Raw genomic sequence first — 16,590 nt, forward strand, 5'->3', positions numbered from 1 at the left:
GTCCACTTTCTGCAAATTTGTCATGCTTCTTTATCTTATTCCCCTTGGTCTGTCTATGCCCCCCCCCCCCCCCTCCCCCCTTTATAGATGCTGTCACATTTGTGGTACATCTCTAAATCTCATCCGCTCAAATCTTCTCTGGGGCTAAATGACTTCTATATAACCCTGACACTGTCTCTGTTATATATAATAGAGAATTATATAACATATGTGAAACATGTGCATGTGTATATTTTACTATTATTAAATATTATTATTATTATTATTATTATTATTATTATTATTATTATTATTATTAATTTTAAATGATATTATTTCTATTATCTATTATATAGAGAGAGATAGATTGCACATTCGCTGTTTTGCATCTTTTTCAGCTTCTCTGGTTTTTATCCCCACAGGATGAGAAAGCTGACATCTTGGAGGTGAGTAAAGCAAACAAGTGTCACTTGCTGACTAAAGGTTCTGGCATTAGAAAGAAGATTTGCCCTCTTTGATGCACAGCTGTGTTAAATTGAACTATTAAAACGAGTGGTGTTTTCTCTTTGGAAAATCAAAAGATCACTTGTACCAGAACATTCATACAGAGGAGTCAAGTAGTATGTGTATTGTTTATTTAAATACTGCAGTATATATTTTAATGCAGGAAGTCGTTTTCTTTAACTTTTGCATGGGAAACAAATGTCAACATATTTGACATTTTTCCACTTTCAAGAAAACTACAGTGACCTGCTATTACTATTCTTGTGTCGATTTCCCCCTTCTTGCCATTCAGGCCATGAAGGAGGAGTACAGCAGAAACCCCTCCCCTAAACTACTGAAAGACATCCAGGAAGCTGAAAAACACATTCCTCAGCTGCAGGGTCAGCTCCCCAAGGCCATTGGGACAACACAGGTAGTTACCATAACATGCCCAAAGACATGGGATATCTAGGGACAGGTATCTAACGGCAGCATCCACGGAGGTGTTGTGGGATTCTTTTTCTTTTTTGTAGAACATTTAGAGATTGTGCCAGACAAACATTAATCCAAAGCCCATCAGAGGATTAGACTTTCTCTGTGGGAAGCCACTCTTTTGTGTCTGAGTGACGGCTTATTTTATAGTCATCACACGCTGAGCCTTGTGCTATGTGCGTCAGCTAGTGTGCTACATTTAAATTTTTCAGTATTTATATTTTATGCAATTCCACTCGTGAAATGATCTATTGACTATTACCAGTGTATGTAGTTTATTTTGAAAAGCTGTTTGAACATGTGTCATAAAGAACATTGTAAATATTACTTGTTTATCATTAAAATATATAAATCTTTATAATTATTATTTTTTTTAAAAAAAAGTATTATTAAATCCTCAGGAGATTGTTCCAAGTGATGATGCAGATGAAGATGCATTTGTCCCCAAGGGAGAAAACAATGCAGACCTGTTCTGGACCAGGACCCCTGTAAGTAATCACATTTTTAAACATCACAATCTAAAAATCTCTCTCAATACCATATTTACATCAAATTCCAAGACCTGCTATGCTCTAGAATAATAATGTAAAAGTAAATGGAATCAGTCCTGCTTGGCTTTGGGGCTTATTTAGAGCTAAACATCACCAGAGCAAGGATTATATTTATGCATACCGATTCTACATTCAGATGACTCTCAGGCATAGCAACCAATCTGTAATATAGTGTTTTAGGTCTCTTTTTTTCTCTCTTTTTCTGTTTTTAATGAAATTTAGATTCATTACAAAGTTGTTGCGTGTGTGTGTGTGTGTGTGTGTGTGTGTGTGTGTGTGTGTGTGTGTGTGTGTGTGTGTGTGTGTGTGTGTGTGTTCCTTCCCACTTTCAGATATCTCGCATATTTGGGCCGTCATCTCCAGACAGCCAGTGTCCAAGAGAGTTCTCCTGCCCCAGCCCAAAGACCACACCCAGGAACAGCTACAACTCCTTCCACTCCCCAGAGACAGAGGACACCACTGATCTGGTAGCTTTATGGAAATTATCTTCACACATATTATTTACTCTGTCTTTCCTCTAACTGTTACAACCACACAATAAGGTCAAGAGGTTATGAATGTCCAAATGGGGGAGACATATTGACCATACCTGACATCTCGTCTACAGGACGCCCTTTCCCCTACCACAGTCAGCAGTCCCTCCTCGTCTCGCCTGGTTTCGCAGATCATTGGAGCTGAGGATGACTATTTTGATTCAGACCAAGAGCAGGTATTTTTGTGGGACATTATCTCTTTTATTTATTTGCAAAACCCTACAATTTTACGGAAAGCCCAAATACAATTTCAAGTGACTTATAGGTTAAGATTAGAGGTAAACTGTTGTACTGACTGTTTTTCAGACAAACGGCCAGTGTAACAGCTTTAATAGTATTGAGCTGCTCAAGTCTCGCCCTGCCCACCTCGCAGCCTTTCTGTATCATGTCATCTCTCAGTTCGACCCTGCTCCTGTGGTAAGACTTCCTTCATATTTGTTGATGGCTTTTATGCATTATTTACAGTTTTTACGTAACCTAGGCCCTTTGCTGTGAAGAAAGTTCACCCAGTCACACAAAGCTGGTTATCAATTTGCTATGTTAACCCAGTGTTTGCTGTCCCATGTATGCGCCAGTCACATGAACATCTGACCAACAACACTGATTTAGTGCACTGACAGCTGAGAATCTCATTTTACAATGCAAGAATAAAGTATAATATTAGAAACATATGAAGCAGTTGCACACATACAACAGAATGAAACTAACATACCTGCTGCAGATAAACCAGCGATGGGTTCACAGCATAAGTTTTTGTGGCATAAGTTATCTCAGTAAGAAGTGAACCACCACAGGAAACCCCGGCTTAACTATGGGAAGAAAGCTTAACTTGTCTTAAAACAAAATCTTGCTGTTTAGGAGACTCTGCAGTTCCTATTTTATTTTGATTTTTAATGTTTTGTTCCCTCAGCTGTGCTACCTCTATGCTGACCTCTACAAGCAGACCAACTCCAAAGAGACCAGACGGGTGTTCATGGGCCTTCACAATTTCTTCATTGACCGGGGAGCAGTGAGTCTTTATCTGTCTTTACACAGCGAGCACACAATCTAGTATTGCATTTAGATTACAGCAAATTATTGTAGCAAATTGAATTTAATCACATTTCCGGCCCGGGTGTTTCCAAAATCATACTAATTCGACCAAACAAAGCCTAAAAACACATTTTAAAGTAATCTCATATACAGGTCAGAACAGGGTGGTGTATTTGCTGGTAATTGGCTGTTATGCCTTTCATTGGAGATGATAGAGGAGTATCAAGGGCACAATAAGACTAGAAAAGCACTATAAATGCCAGATCATTTACTGTTATGTGTCTTTATTTATGATCTGAACTCATGCAGACAGCATTTGGCAGTGTTTTGCTTGACTTCAGTACCTTCACTCCTTTATATCCCTGTTTGCTTTTAAAGAATCGAACTGTTTCATTTTTGTTGCAGAATTTAAAAGTTGGTGTTCCTGAATCTGTCTCCGCTGATCTTGGTAAGTATTTCGTACACAGCTTCTGTCTCATTCAGTTACCTTACCAGCATCATTTAGAGCTGGTGATATTTATTTTGTGCTGACTTTTTGTGCTTCTGCTGAGTAACTTTAGCAATTTAAGCACCCTCATTATACAGTCCCTGTAAGTCGATTCCTCAGCCAGCCAAGCACAGTCCTTGCCAAGGCCTTAAGAAATCAAATGCTCTGATGGTTTGGAAAGTATTGCTTAGCTTTAATACCACTTATTTATTGTGGACATGCTGCAACCCTTTGATATTTATTCTGTGTATGTGTGTGTGTCCGTGCGTGCGTGCGTTTGCAGATCGGCGGCGGACAGAACTGATCCCAGAGGAAATAAACAGACAACATGTTCAAACACTGCAGGACTCTCTGCTCCCTGATATTCAGAAGAATCTTGAAGATTTCAGGTAAATTCAGAATTTGTATTTTTTGTGATGCTGCCGATTTAGCTGGGTTTCAGATGTTAAGGATTTTGTTAGCTCCCACATTAGGCATATATAAAAGAAACAAGCTTTTCTCATCCTCTTCTTCATTGTTTCTCTAAAACATTATCAACCTGGTCACAGTAATAACAGTATACCTCCTTATGTGTTTGGTACTTGCAGGCAGAAGCGGAGTATGGGCCTAACAGTGGCTGAAGCAGAGCTGGGCAGACTGGACCAAGAGAGAGTCAGAGACCGCGGCACTCTCGAGCGGGAACGCTCATATGCTGAAAACATCATCGCGAAAATAGACGATATCCTGTGAGTAACTGATACATATACATGCTAGTTGGAAGCTCATAATATTCAGTTTTATCAATTTTTATTTATCGTACTGTTAACAGGGTAACTACTCAACTCACAGAGGAAGAGAAATGGTAAGAAAACTTTGGCTGAAGCAAGTTTCTTAAATCAAGAGATTTCTAAGAGTTAACAACTCCCATGGCCCCTTCAGCCATCTGTGTCTGTGCTATATTTACATTCTGTAATATGCCTCTCAATTATCTAAGGGAGCTGTCATGTCTTGGCTTATTTTTATTAAATCTTTTCAGTCCTTGAAATTATCATTAGACAGCAATCTGCTCCTAATTTAATAACTTGCCAGTGGTAGTAATTATTCACCTTTAAAGTACAGTCTTTGATGTTTCAAGCAAGAATACATATCAGTGTCATCCGAGCGCCACTCTGCATCCCCCACAGTTGACAAATTAAGCGGTGGAGCAGTCTCTTAAAGAAAACATGTAATTTATGCAGTATGTTTATATTAAATAATTCAAAAGTGTGACTGATTGAAACAGTCTTGTTTGAAATGCCATATGGTCGCAGCACAGCCCAGATGGTTTGTGTAGACGTTGTATGAGGAACGACTGTTGTGACATATGGTACAAATCACAATATGGATACTTGCTCTCTTCAAATTTTAGCATTGTCTTGTTTTGTTAATTATAATTCAGAAAGCATCCAAACTCATTGGTTGTCATGTTTGTTTGTTTTTTAAGCACTACAATGCAGTATGTTATATATACGTACATGAAGCACCTTGGTGTGAGGGTCAAGGAACCTCGCAGCCTGGAGTCCAAACGGCTTCGGATCAGCTTTCTTCCCATGATTAAGGTAATCTAAATTTGTCTTGCACAGTGAGACTTCTTCCTCTTCCCCCATCACCTACATGACTCTTTTCTTGTTTTTGATGAACTCTACAGCGAGGCAACAAGACAGAAAAGGAAAGGGAAGAGAAAGTGAAAAAGGTTCCCAAGAATAATAAATTTAATATTCGTGTACCTCAGCGGCGGCCCAGCCGCATCGAATCGTCAGGTAAGATACGAGTTTGAAATGACCAAAAATAACAACGTAGCTTTCAAAGCTTTATATTATTTTGATACCACCTGTCTGTGTATTCAGGGGGTACGACCCAGGAGGGACGACCACGGCCTCAGAAACAGATGTCTCAACCTGCACTGTCTACAAGTGATTATAAAGAATCTAGTCGTCTCAAAGGCAGCCAATCAAGCGAGGGCCCTGAACTTATACACTCCATGTCTGTCAACTCATCATCTCCAATTAGCGCCACCTACAGCTCTGACACCAGCAGAGACGCTGATATGGGTGAGCAAGCAGACAAATGAATTAAATGAAAAAACACTTAAAGGAGCGATGGCTATTAACTTGTTATCTGGCAGGTGGGACTCCAATATTTGGCCCCTGCAGGGTGAGTGAAATCCTTCCATCGGACTCTCTGGACGGGTTGCCCTACTCTGCTTCGCAGTTTGACCCTCTATATAACCTGGACCAACTGCCAGAGGATGACAGAGAAAGTGACAGGTGCCTTTAAAGTCACATCTGCAGTAACACTGTTTCCCTTAAAAGTTCTTATTTTTATGACTGATTTCTCTGTCACTTTTTGTAGAACTCACGAGGGAACACCAAAAGCTTTAAGAAGGCAAGAATACCAGATCATTTGGACTTTCTTATATTGATCTAAAAACCTAGTTTAAAAGCTAACTTTATTGTATTACTGTAGGCTTGAGGGACTCGGTGGTGCTGATATCCAGAGCGAGGATGACCAGGGAACAGATTCTGAGTGCGATCCCCCAAACTGGCAGCATCTGGTGCGTCCAGAGGTTCTAGCCGGTCTCAGGCCTCATGAAATCAAGAGACAGGAAGTTATCCACGGTGAGGACTGGCACTGTCAAACTCCCCTGAAGCTTATATTGTATTTTCAAAGTATACTCTCCATATGCTTTAAAATACTACAGTATACAGAATATAGTGCGTAGACGGGAAGACAATTATGCAGCATTTGCTGGGATCCAACCCAAGCTGCTGTCAGATGTGTTTTATGCTGAAATGTGCAAATACCTGCCAGCTCGAATTAACATCTTGCGTGTCTGCAGAGCTGTTTTACACAGAGCGTGCACATGTACGGATGCTGAAGGTTTTGGACAACGTTTTCTACCAGAAGCTCACCAAAGACTCCATCCTGCCTCCTGCTGACATCAAGAATATTTTCTCCAATCTGGAAGAGGTTCTGCAGCTGCATGGTACACTATAAACACACATCTCCTCTGCCTCTGAGCCATTAAGAATCAATAAAATGCCTGAAAAGTCCTGTAGTGTAAATTTAATTCCATTTTAAAGTAAGGCCAAACTCTTAACAACATACAGACGCTCACATTATCATTTTGCATTCCTTTTTTTTTTTTTTTTTAAATCTTGTACACACACATGCTGATAGTTCCTCCTATTTAAATTTCAGTTAACATATCAGATCAAATGGCTGCCGTTCGGAAGAGAAATGACTCTTCAGTAATTGATCAGATAGGAGACGACTTGCTTTCCTGGGTGAGTACAATTTTCATGCCAAAATTCTATTTTCTCTTTCATATAATTCCTTCTATTGAATAAAATTCAAGATGACTGATGTGGTGGGGAGAAAAAAACATTGTGTACAAAGAAATGGAAGTGTTGCCCAAAATTGCTTCATAACGAGAAAAAAACTGTTGACGTTGGCTTGAGATTGCTTTTCTCAGCTTTATAATTCGACAATCTTTTGGGATGACGTGTGCACAGGGACATGGGTATGTGCAGTTTATATATGACAGCCATGGTAATAGGCCTTTTTCGCCACTTAAATCCTTCTAAAATGGGGGGAAAAAAGAGGGGGAAAAAATCAAAGACGACAGAGAGGAAAATCTGCCCTCTCCAGTAAGATGAAATGGGAGTGAGAAAAATGGAAGCCCTGTCCCTAGTAAATGATGTCACTCAATACCCTAGATCTGGCTGACATCTCAGCATCTTAATATTGTCAGTGATATATGAGATGTGAGGTAGCGGCGTAGGAGCTGGAAGTCTTGTATAGAGTCTCTCAATGGGAGACGTGGAGGGAGTAGGATAAGTAGGCTAATCAGTCCCCTAAGGGTCTAAACATTGATCTAGTCTGGACTGAAACTTAAGCTGTCTCTGCTGCAAGGACATAAGCCTGCCCCCCCAGGAGTCAGCCACTCGTCATAGCGGTTAAATACTAAATCTACTACCTCTGACCCATATTGACTGAGTTTCTATCCATCTCTGTCTTGTCTTGGGTTGGGTGGTAACAGTTCAGCGGTGGAGAGGAAGAGAAGATCAAGCAGGCGGTGGGGACGTTCTGCAGTAACCAGCCTTTTGCTCTGGAGCTCATAAAGACCAAACAGAAGAAGGACTCGAGGTTCACTTCATTCATTCTGGTACGCTTGTCACTGCGCACACAGTGTATACAAGGTGTTCACAGGAGATAACTGCTCAGAAGGCTCACAATTTGTCAATCAGATGGTTTAAACAATGGTTGTGTGGATCTAAATAAAAACCCAAGCTTACTCTTATTCTAGCTCAGTCTCTATTTATACTGAAAATTATGCATTTGGGCTGTTTTTATGGCTGCTTAAGGGTACTCCACTTATATTTTGCTTCTTTGCAGGAGGCAGAGAGTAACAGGCAGTGTCGCCGACTGCAACTCAAGGACATCATTCCTGTGGAGATGCTGCGGCTCACCAAGTACCCTCTGCTGCTCGACAACATTGTCAAGTACACAGGTGTGGTTGTGTTTTCTTAGTAATCAGAGCTCTCTTACCACAGTTGGCAAGGATTTGTTCACATTGTAATTACTTTGCGTGCACAACGACCTTAATGCACAACTCGTGAAGGATCTAATCTAATAATTGTGACAGGCCTTCAGGCCTTTACTTAAACGAATAGCTGCAACTCTATTATTATTATTATTATTATTATTATTATTATTATTATTATTATTAGAGCACATTTAGTTTGCAGATTATTTTTGTAAACTGTGAAATAAAATACTGCAAACAAGTCCAAGTACTTAAGTACACAGACTCTTTCACACGGGAGTCCCCTGACTAGATAAATAGTTTTCTTTCTTATTTTTAAATTATTCATTGCTTAACATATTTATTAGGCTTCCTGTGATTAAAAACTGCTCTCAAAATTAAATAAAGTGTTAATTCTGACGGCAAATTGTGATTTAGTTTTAGCCTTTTACTAAAACATCATTTAGTTTTGGTAGTTATTTAGTCTACTAAGTATCATAAGATTAAAGTAGATTAAATCTAAAATTGATTCAGTGGCTAAAATATAAGGTTTAAAAGTCTGATGCGTTATGTTCCGTGACATCTCTTTCTCCCCAGCGTTGACATCAGAAAGAAAACCATTTTCTCAGGTGCAAATCAAATGCGTTCATCTAACCTTTCTGCAAAAGGGGATTATTTCTGATTGGATCACTTCCAAACTCATCCTGTCTTTCTACACAGCTCAATTAGTTCTGATAGGATCTCACTGTCTCTCCAGAATATTTTTATCTTGGTTTTTTTTTTTTTTTTTTTTTTACATGTATAAGAATAATATTCTTATTTATTTGGCAAATAAACTGAATTCACATTTTTATATCCAATATGGACTTCTCTGAGGAGTCAGAAATTATTCAAGGTTAAAATTATTCAAATTATTCAAGGATTCAACAACTAAAAAAAACTAGTTCTTCTTCTGTGCAGAAATGCAGGTAAATAACTGTAATTTGGTATCTTCATCTATAAATAATATGCTTTTACTATTTTTACTGCTTTTTCTGTAAACCTGTGAATTTGAAAATTCATAGGTAACAACAGTAAATATTTTATAGCTATACAAATATTATTTACATAAAATGGCATATGTGTACCAGTGGCTTGACCATTGCAGACACATAAAATATGATTTTCATAATTACCAATAATGTTAATTTAGTGCATCGGTAACATAGAGCACCACCCTAATGTATGTTTAATACATTTGATGAGCACTGTATATCAGCAGTGTTGGGACTAACGCATTACAGTAACTACGTTATTATTGTGGTAACGAGCACGGTAACTAGTTATTATGCCAAAATCAGGAACGCGTTAATCGTTACTGGGATTTAGATAGGCTCGTTATTCGTTACTTCGTGTGGTGGCATCGCGGAGCTTCCACAGATTCAGTAACATTAGCAAGTGGTGGAGGGCAGCAGGTGGATGAGGGAAAGGGGAGGCAGGAGGAGAGACCCGAGGCAGCCGCCGGTGTCAGGTGAACTGAACTTCAGGTAAGAAGTTATGACATGCAGTCTATCTGGGTCAGATATAAACCAAGTTTAGGTGGAGTTTATTTTCGTTATGCTGACTTTTTCGTACTGCGTACTAGCTAGCATGACGGAGTAGGGCTGGGCGATATGACCCAAAATTCATATCTCGATATTTTTTAGCTGGATGGCGATGTACATTTCAATAATTTTTTTTAAAGCTATAAGGTAAGAACAAAAGGAGAGTTTAGTCAAAGCTGTGTCCCAGATGTCACACAGGCACTTTTATTAACATACAGCATAGATGTACATGAAGCAATTACTCAAAAATAAATTATGAGCATTTATTAAATAATAATGCTCCATAATTCTGAGAATTCTGAGTAAAACCAAAGTTACTTTCCCTAGTAACTAGTTACTTTGAACGTAACGAGTAACTTGAAGTAACTGAGTTACTTTTGATAGAAGTAACTAGTAATGTAACTAAGTTACTAATTTAAAGTAACTTACCCAACACTGTATATCAGCCATCTAGTTCATCACAGTAGCGGTGCAGCCTGGCTTACCAGTAAAAGTGTGTAAATGTCAGATCAGAATTAATTCTTGCTTTAAGTTTGGCTGCAGTGCTGCAGCACGCCCTCATGTGACCTGCTTGAGCAGAGTTCAGTTATCATATCCAGCTTTTCTCTCACATTCATCATGTCACAATCCCCGTGCCAATTAGTTCTTATTGGTGACTTAATACAGCATGTAAATGAATTTACCCATAACTATGGACATAAACAAAAAAAATAATAATGGTATCTCATTTGCATTTGATAATCTGAATGCAGCATAAAAGAACGGATGAGTTACAGAGACAAATAGAGAGATTATCATTTTAATGGTCCTGCGGCAGCAGTGCACATTTTTGGGGAATGTCGTGCCCATTGTTTGGGCCATCATTTTAGTCTGCAGCGGCCTTTGGGTCTCACTCGAGACAATGCACTAACGATAAAGAATAACCAGCTATTAGGGGACTGAAGTGTGCTCCCGCTCCCCCCCAAAGCCCTGTCATAATTTTTTGGGAATGATGGCGTGTTAATGGCCGGACGAAATATCAATTTGTCGGACAGTCCTCTGCAGAACTGAGGAGACCTTACTGGTTAATGTCGTCTTTCAGACAATGCAGAGGAGAAGGAGAAAGTTAAGCAGGCAGCAGACTGCTGCAGAAAGATCCTCAGTCACGTCAACCAGGCTGTGAAGGAATCTGAGGACAAACAGGTGTGTTGTTTTTTTTTTTGTTTTTTTTTGTTGTTGTTGTTGTTGTTTTTGTTTTTTTTTTAATTGAATCTCCTTTCCATGTTTTTTGCCATTAGGATGATTTGTTTTCCAACTTCCTTTTCAGCTTCCTTTTTACTCAAACTGCATTTTATTTCCACTGCTTCTGCTCCACAGGCAGCAGTATCCTCTTAAAGAGGACTTACTTATCCTATTTTTTTTTTCCCCATCTGTTTATTTCACTCCCTTCCTCTAGAGGTTGGAGGACTATCAGAGACGATTGGACCTCTCTTCTCTAAAGCAGACAGACAACCCAATGATCCTGGAGCTAAAGGTGAGTTGTCTGCCCAGCCCTCTTTTAGCTTCAGTTAAAGCATACTCACTTGTTGTACACCCACATTCACTGTTTGAAATATGTGCTAGATAGAAAAATAGCACTGCACAGAGCAGAAGCCAGTAGTTTAAAGCTTTTGTTTTTATTTCCTGTTCCATAATATTCAGAACTTGGATCTGACAAAGAAAACGATGGTGCACGAGGGTCCACTGTCATGGAAAGTGAACAAGGACAAAACTATCGGTTTGTTCTGATTGATAGTTTCACTATTGCTGTTTAGCTGGAAGGTGACCACTACTTACAAACACATCTTTCTATTTTCTCTCAGAGCTCTACACACTCCTCCTGGAGGACATCCTGGTTCTCCTACAGAAACAAGATGAGCGTCTGATACTGAAGTGTCACAGCAAAAACCTGTCGGGCACTGCAGATACCAAACATATCTTCAGCCCTATCATCAAACTCAACACGGTGCTGGTGCGCTCAGTGGCCACAGGTCAGTTACCACATAAACTCTGAGGATTTATTACTAGAATAAGGTATGAAATAATACAGGCTCCATCCATAGAGGGTAGAGTAATATTCATTAATAAGCCTCTCTTCTGCCAGACAACAAGTCCTTCTTTGTTCTTTCGATGTCGGAAAACGGAGCCCAAATCTACGAGCTAATGGCGCCCACTGTCTCAGATCAGAGAACGTGAGAGCAAATCCCCTTTGATTCATTTAAATCTCATTGTTCCGGTTGTTATACGAGCTGATGACTGTTTCATTTCCCTGCACAAGGTGGCAGCGTCTAATCACGCAGAGAGCTGAAGCCATGAAAGTTAAGCCTCACAGCGTCATACCATTACCTCAGACCGTGTACGTTACTTACTAATTTGAGCACATCTAGTGGGTCAGGGTTTATGCTCGTTATTAACACATGATTCTGCTCGTGTGCCAGTGGGGAGAGAGACGGCGTGGAGATCATTACAACGGGAGTTTCCAGGTTGAGTAGAGACACGGACCGCACATCCACTGGCAGCACCCAGTCCACAGGTAACTGGAGCAACTCATTTCCTCGATCCATTTCTTCGTCCTACTTAAATATGTGTCGCTATACTTCTGTAATTAAACCCCTGTGATAACTCTTAATTATACCTTCATAGATAAGGAAAGCAGTCCAGTCTGTAGAAGCGCACTGCAGACTTCGCTACCTGGCAGTAATCCGTTTGAGGGAGTGAAGACTGAGGAGGAGAAGGAGGAGGAAGAAGAAGGCTTTGTGGACCCAGAACTTTCTTATCCAGTGGCCGAGGATTGCAGAGGAGCCTCGTTTAGCATGTTCCCCTCGAGGGCAGACGAAGCACTGAAAACACGTAAGGGGCACAGAACCGATGGATTGATGCACATGAAATGCGATCCAGCTGTACTCCGTAAATCTATCACTTTTTTCTTTTTTTTTTTGCTCAGTGGCAGCATTAAAGCACGTGTTAGTGACCCAGCTTATGTCCCAGGAAGCTGCAGAGCAAACTAAACGCTCCACAGGGGCTCGCCTCCTCAGGACCACCTCTCTGCGCACCCCCATAGACAGCCGTGCACGAGTGACGGTCCACAACGGCTCAGAGAAAACCGGCTCCCAGACAGACGACCTGGCTCAGGACCTGGGTTCAGGAGACACCGGCTTCTTTGACTCGACTGATGACTATGGTAGGTCTGGGCAGTCAGAGCAACTCATGGTTTAAATAGAATAAACTGACATTAAACATAAATGTTCGCCTCGTCCTGATCCTTCCTGTTTTCCTTTGATTCTTTCAGCTGCGTATTTAGTCCTGGAGGGTTACGGTGGCCCAGGGGAGAGCAGCACAGACGATGACATCTTGGCAACAACCACAGGGAAGCAGCTGAGCACTTCCCAAGGCTGCGCTGCTGACTCGGGCATCAATTTGAGATTTTCTTCAACATCACAGGCCGGCAGCCTCTCCTCTTTCAGCAGACAGGTCCTCTCTCACCTTCGAAATCTTCAGGCCAACCTCAATTATCTGAAGGTAACCGACACTTAATCCTTTACAGCTCTGAAACACACACACACACACACACACACAATAACTGGTATCATGCACATACACAGTAGTCATTTTTATTGTGTAATCTGGCAGTAAATTATTTTTCTCCCACAGGAGGTTGAGGCCAAGTACAACAGTCTAATACAGCAAAGGCCAGAGAGATCAGCAGCAGACACGCATGGAAATAAAGGTATCTCACTTCATGCTCAGCGCTGACAAATGAATAACTGGTTCTTAATTTATGAATCACTTCCTGTATCTGTTCCTTTTCTGATCCCAGATCTTGCTCTCTCTCCCTCAGATAAGAGATAGTGGAAGTCTGTGCAGCAGCTTTTGGCTGTGGTCCCAAAGAGGAAGTACCGACTTGTAGTCTGTTCCTACTTCTCATGTCCTGGACTTTCTGGACGACTTATAAGCTTGTCCTCTCACTGCTGAGCCCTGTTTTTTTTGTTTTTTTTCCGTTTTGTTTTTTCCATCAGTTGCCACAGAGAATGAGAGACTTAAGTGTGAGCAAACATTTGAAGGGAGGAGTCATCTTTTCGATGCCGAGCCCCCCCATCCTCTTCCTCCTCCGCCTCTTCTTCCTCCTCAGCACAAGGCAATCAGGGATGTGGGATTGCGCCAGAACCTCACCCCCCTCCCCTTTTACCATTTAACACCCATATCCCTTGAATCCCTGCAAGAAAGAGAACTTATACCAAAATGTACAAAGAAGTGTGTTGAGAATATATATATATATGAAACACAAAACAAGAAAAGGAAAATTTTAAGATAATGTATTAAGATTTTTTTTTTTTTATCCCAAGATGTATTTATTTTCTCTCTTTTCATTTTTTAAAGTGTTTCCCATATTGCTTGCATGCTTTAGGCCATGGTGTTACAGTTTTTGGCTGCTTCTCCTGCTTCAGTCACACGAGGGTTAGTGGGAGAGCCGAGTGCTCGCTAGCATAAAAGCACCCTAGCACACCTTGCTGAATTGCAGGACTGTATTCGGACTGAAGAGGCCAGAGTTGCACTGCTGATGGATCCCATTGTGTTAAAATGACCTGTGTTTTGAGTCTTGAATTTCAGATAAATTCTAGGCGTGGTGTTAACTAGAATGAAGAGTCTGCCGGCTCTGATCTGGTCCTGTTGCATTTCTGTGCTGACTCCTTCGTCCTCTTCGCTCTGAGGGGTGTTTTGCCTCTCATCTGCTCCTCTTCTCCTTTTGCGTGTGATTCTCCCTCTTCTTTTTCCCTGTGACCATGTTTGAGTGTTTTCCCTCTCTTCCTCACAGCCTAGTGGCTTTGATGCTTATTTATCCCTTCCAACACTTTATGTCATGCTTCCTCATCTGCCTCTGGGTGTCTCGCCCTGTTCCCCTCTTCTCCAAGGAGCGGTCGTGCTCGTTCAGTGTCAGCTCCTGGCAAATGCTGCTTTCTTTCTGCTACTATTGGCAATGCTGATCTGACTCCCTGATATTCTAATAATGTCATGAAGTTCAACATATTCTGTACAATGATCAAGTTGGAAGGTTTATGCATAACTTTACAAAATAAATGGTGCCATGACACATTCAAAAAAGAAACCGGTGTGCTGATGTTTTCTTTCTTTCTTTTTTTCCCCGTCTAACAAAAGAAGACATCTAGTCTGGTGATGTTTTCAGAAATTGCTGAATGATTGGGAAATTATTATATTTGGAGGTCAGAGTGACAAAGAAATGATCAGTTGCTTGACTTGTCTAAACATTAAATAATAAACACATTGTGACTGTAAACCTATTTTTCTTTTTTCTTTTTTAATCTGTCTGGTTGAATTTTAGGTCCTGCTGAAAAGACTGTGCCTTCTGTTCACAATATCCCTCCTCCTGTCTTTACACATATGGAGTGGAAATTTTTCAGATGTCTATGCCGATAAATTCACTCCAGGCATCTTTGTGTGACATTATTGTGCACAAATTCTTCATGGTTCTGCTAATTTATGCTGTCCTAATATAAAAAATTTACAATTATGGGTGCAAATTCATTCATTCATTTACAGTAACATAATTCCCTAGAAGGTTACACCTTAAGACCTACAGTAAGCAACTTTTTACCACTTTCAAGCAGGATATAGGGAGAGAAACAGTGAAAGTTACCTCTATGTAGATATCCAGTATATGCAAAGCAGCAGTAGGACTTAGTGGTAGTACAAGTATTCAGTATTAAAAGTCTTTTTGATAGAGAAAAAAATCTAAATGTATTTTGTTATTAAAGCTAGTTTAAACTTAGTTTCAGAATTGTTTTCTTTTAGCTCCAACACATTTTGGGGAGTTAATTATGAGCTATAGTTGTAGTCTCTGGAGTCGCTTGCTTTCAGACACAGTTCAGGTAAATCAATTTAATATTAAAATAGCTAAACTGCACTTTAATCTGTGTAAGTGTGTAAGTGACAGTCGGACACTTGCAGGAATTCACTGCACTGTGAATGAATTCAAGGCTTGAACTTTCCAACCACTCAACAGATGACATCCTGTATGCGAGTAACTGAAAACTGGATGACACATGAAATATTACAGATCTCTTTCCCCCCCGAAGCAACTTCACAATTGAAAACTGGGTTGAAAATGTGGACGGCGCAGGAAGTGTGGACCACTTTAATGTTACCTTCATAGTCAACTATACGTTTGACCTTAAACAGAATATATTTTTCTAGACATTCGGCAGCACTAAATGTCAGAGTGCGTGAGCCGTCGTAAAGGAAACCACGAGAGAGGTTTTGATCAAAGACGCCAGAAAAGGTGTTCATTACCAGCAGGTGGCAAACTTCCACCATTAAACTTCATGTGGAGAAGACCCACCCTAAAACCTGCAGTGACATCAGTGTTTTAAATAACCTAGGGTGCCCATTGATTTTCCACATACATTTGACTCCAGAGTCTAACAAATAAATGACCCAAGAAATGCATCTTGCCAGCCTCCATAATGAGACAAAGCCACAGTCAAGAGAATCCCACAGAGGACTGTGTAGCATTTATTGTGACTTTGTTCTGGTTTACTGCTACCTGTCTTGTGTCTGGCAGTGATTTTTGCAAAGTGTGTCTGAGTGGAAAGCAGGATGAAGAATCGCAGCCCGAATGACATGCTCCCTCTTTCTTTCTCTCTGTCAGCCCAACTGTTGGCTTGCTGCAATGAGAGAGAGGAGAGGATATCTTATGAGGAGACAATGTGAATCCACATGAGGTATAAATGGTGAAAGAAAAAGAGGGAGAAAAGCCAATAAATTAAGAGTAATAGAAAGGAAGTGGTGAGGGCAGAGTGTGATAAAGACACAGGGAAGATGAGGAGAGGACAGAGGCAGACGAGAGGGGATGGTAATTGATTGTCTTGTT

The 16,590-nt window shown here is 40.4% G+C and overlaps 1 protein-coding gene across 3 annotated transcripts in view; it reads left to right on the forward strand.

The window, feature by feature from the left end:
• The window catches only part of arhgef12a (Rho guanine nucleotide exchange factor (GEF) 12a), a 43,843-nt gene extending 29,833 nt beyond the window's left edge, over positions 1-14,010 (forward strand). For all 3 annotated transcript variants that reach the window (XM_026192178.1, XM_026192181.1, XM_026192179.1), the window contains 33 exons: positions 402-425; positions 776-895; positions 1,356-1,442; positions 1,838-1,972; positions 2,113-2,214; positions 2,345-2,455; positions 2,949-3,047; positions 3,476-3,518; positions 3,841-3,946; positions 4,145-4,282; positions 4,366-4,398; positions 5,020-5,134; positions 5,224-5,335; positions 5,423-5,626; positions 5,701-5,842; positions 5,928-5,960; positions 6,042-6,193; positions 6,415-6,561; positions 6,777-6,862; positions 7,618-7,743; positions 7,974-8,088; positions 10,768-10,868; positions 11,122-11,199; positions 11,367-11,442; positions 11,528-11,695; positions 11,809-11,896; positions 11,983-12,060; positions 12,143-12,237; positions 12,348-12,554; positions 12,649-12,885; positions 12,994-13,223; positions 13,356-13,431; positions 13,543-14,010. In XM_026192178.1, coding sequence (XP_026047963.1) covers positions 402-425; positions 776-895; positions 1,356-1,442; positions 1,838-1,972; positions 2,113-2,214; positions 2,345-2,455; positions 2,949-3,047; positions 3,476-3,518; positions 3,841-3,946; positions 4,145-4,282; positions 4,366-4,398; positions 5,020-5,134; positions 5,224-5,335; positions 5,423-5,626; positions 5,701-5,842; positions 5,928-5,960; positions 6,042-6,193; positions 6,415-6,561; positions 6,777-6,862; positions 7,618-7,743; positions 7,974-8,088; positions 10,768-10,868; positions 11,122-11,199; positions 11,367-11,442; positions 11,528-11,695; positions 11,809-11,896; positions 11,983-12,060; positions 12,143-12,237; positions 12,348-12,554; positions 12,649-12,885; positions 12,994-13,223; positions 13,356-13,431; positions 13,543-13,553 — 3,675 coding nt within the window. In that variant the 3' untranslated portion in view covers positions 13,554-14,010. The remainder of the gene's footprint in view (positions 1-401; positions 426-775; positions 896-1,355; positions 1,443-1,837; positions 1,973-2,112; positions 2,215-2,344; positions 2,456-2,948; positions 3,048-3,475; positions 3,519-3,840; positions 3,947-4,144; positions 4,283-4,365; positions 4,399-5,019; positions 5,135-5,223; positions 5,336-5,422; positions 5,627-5,700; positions 5,843-5,927; positions 5,961-6,041; positions 6,194-6,414; positions 6,562-6,776; positions 6,863-7,617; positions 7,744-7,973; positions 8,089-10,767; positions 10,869-11,121; positions 11,200-11,366; positions 11,443-11,527; positions 11,696-11,808; positions 11,897-11,982; positions 12,061-12,142; positions 12,238-12,347; positions 12,555-12,648; positions 12,886-12,993; positions 13,224-13,355; positions 13,432-13,542) is intronic.
• The last annotated feature ends 2,580 nt before the right edge of the window (positions 14,011-16,590 follow it).

This window comes from Astatotilapia calliptera, chromosome 14 (genome assembly GCF_900246225.1).
Source record: "Astatotilapia calliptera chromosome 14, fAstCal1.2, whole genome shotgun sequence".
NCBI classification, from domain to species: domain Eukaryota; kingdom Metazoa; phylum Chordata; class Actinopteri; order Cichliformes; family Cichlidae; genus Astatotilapia; species Astatotilapia calliptera.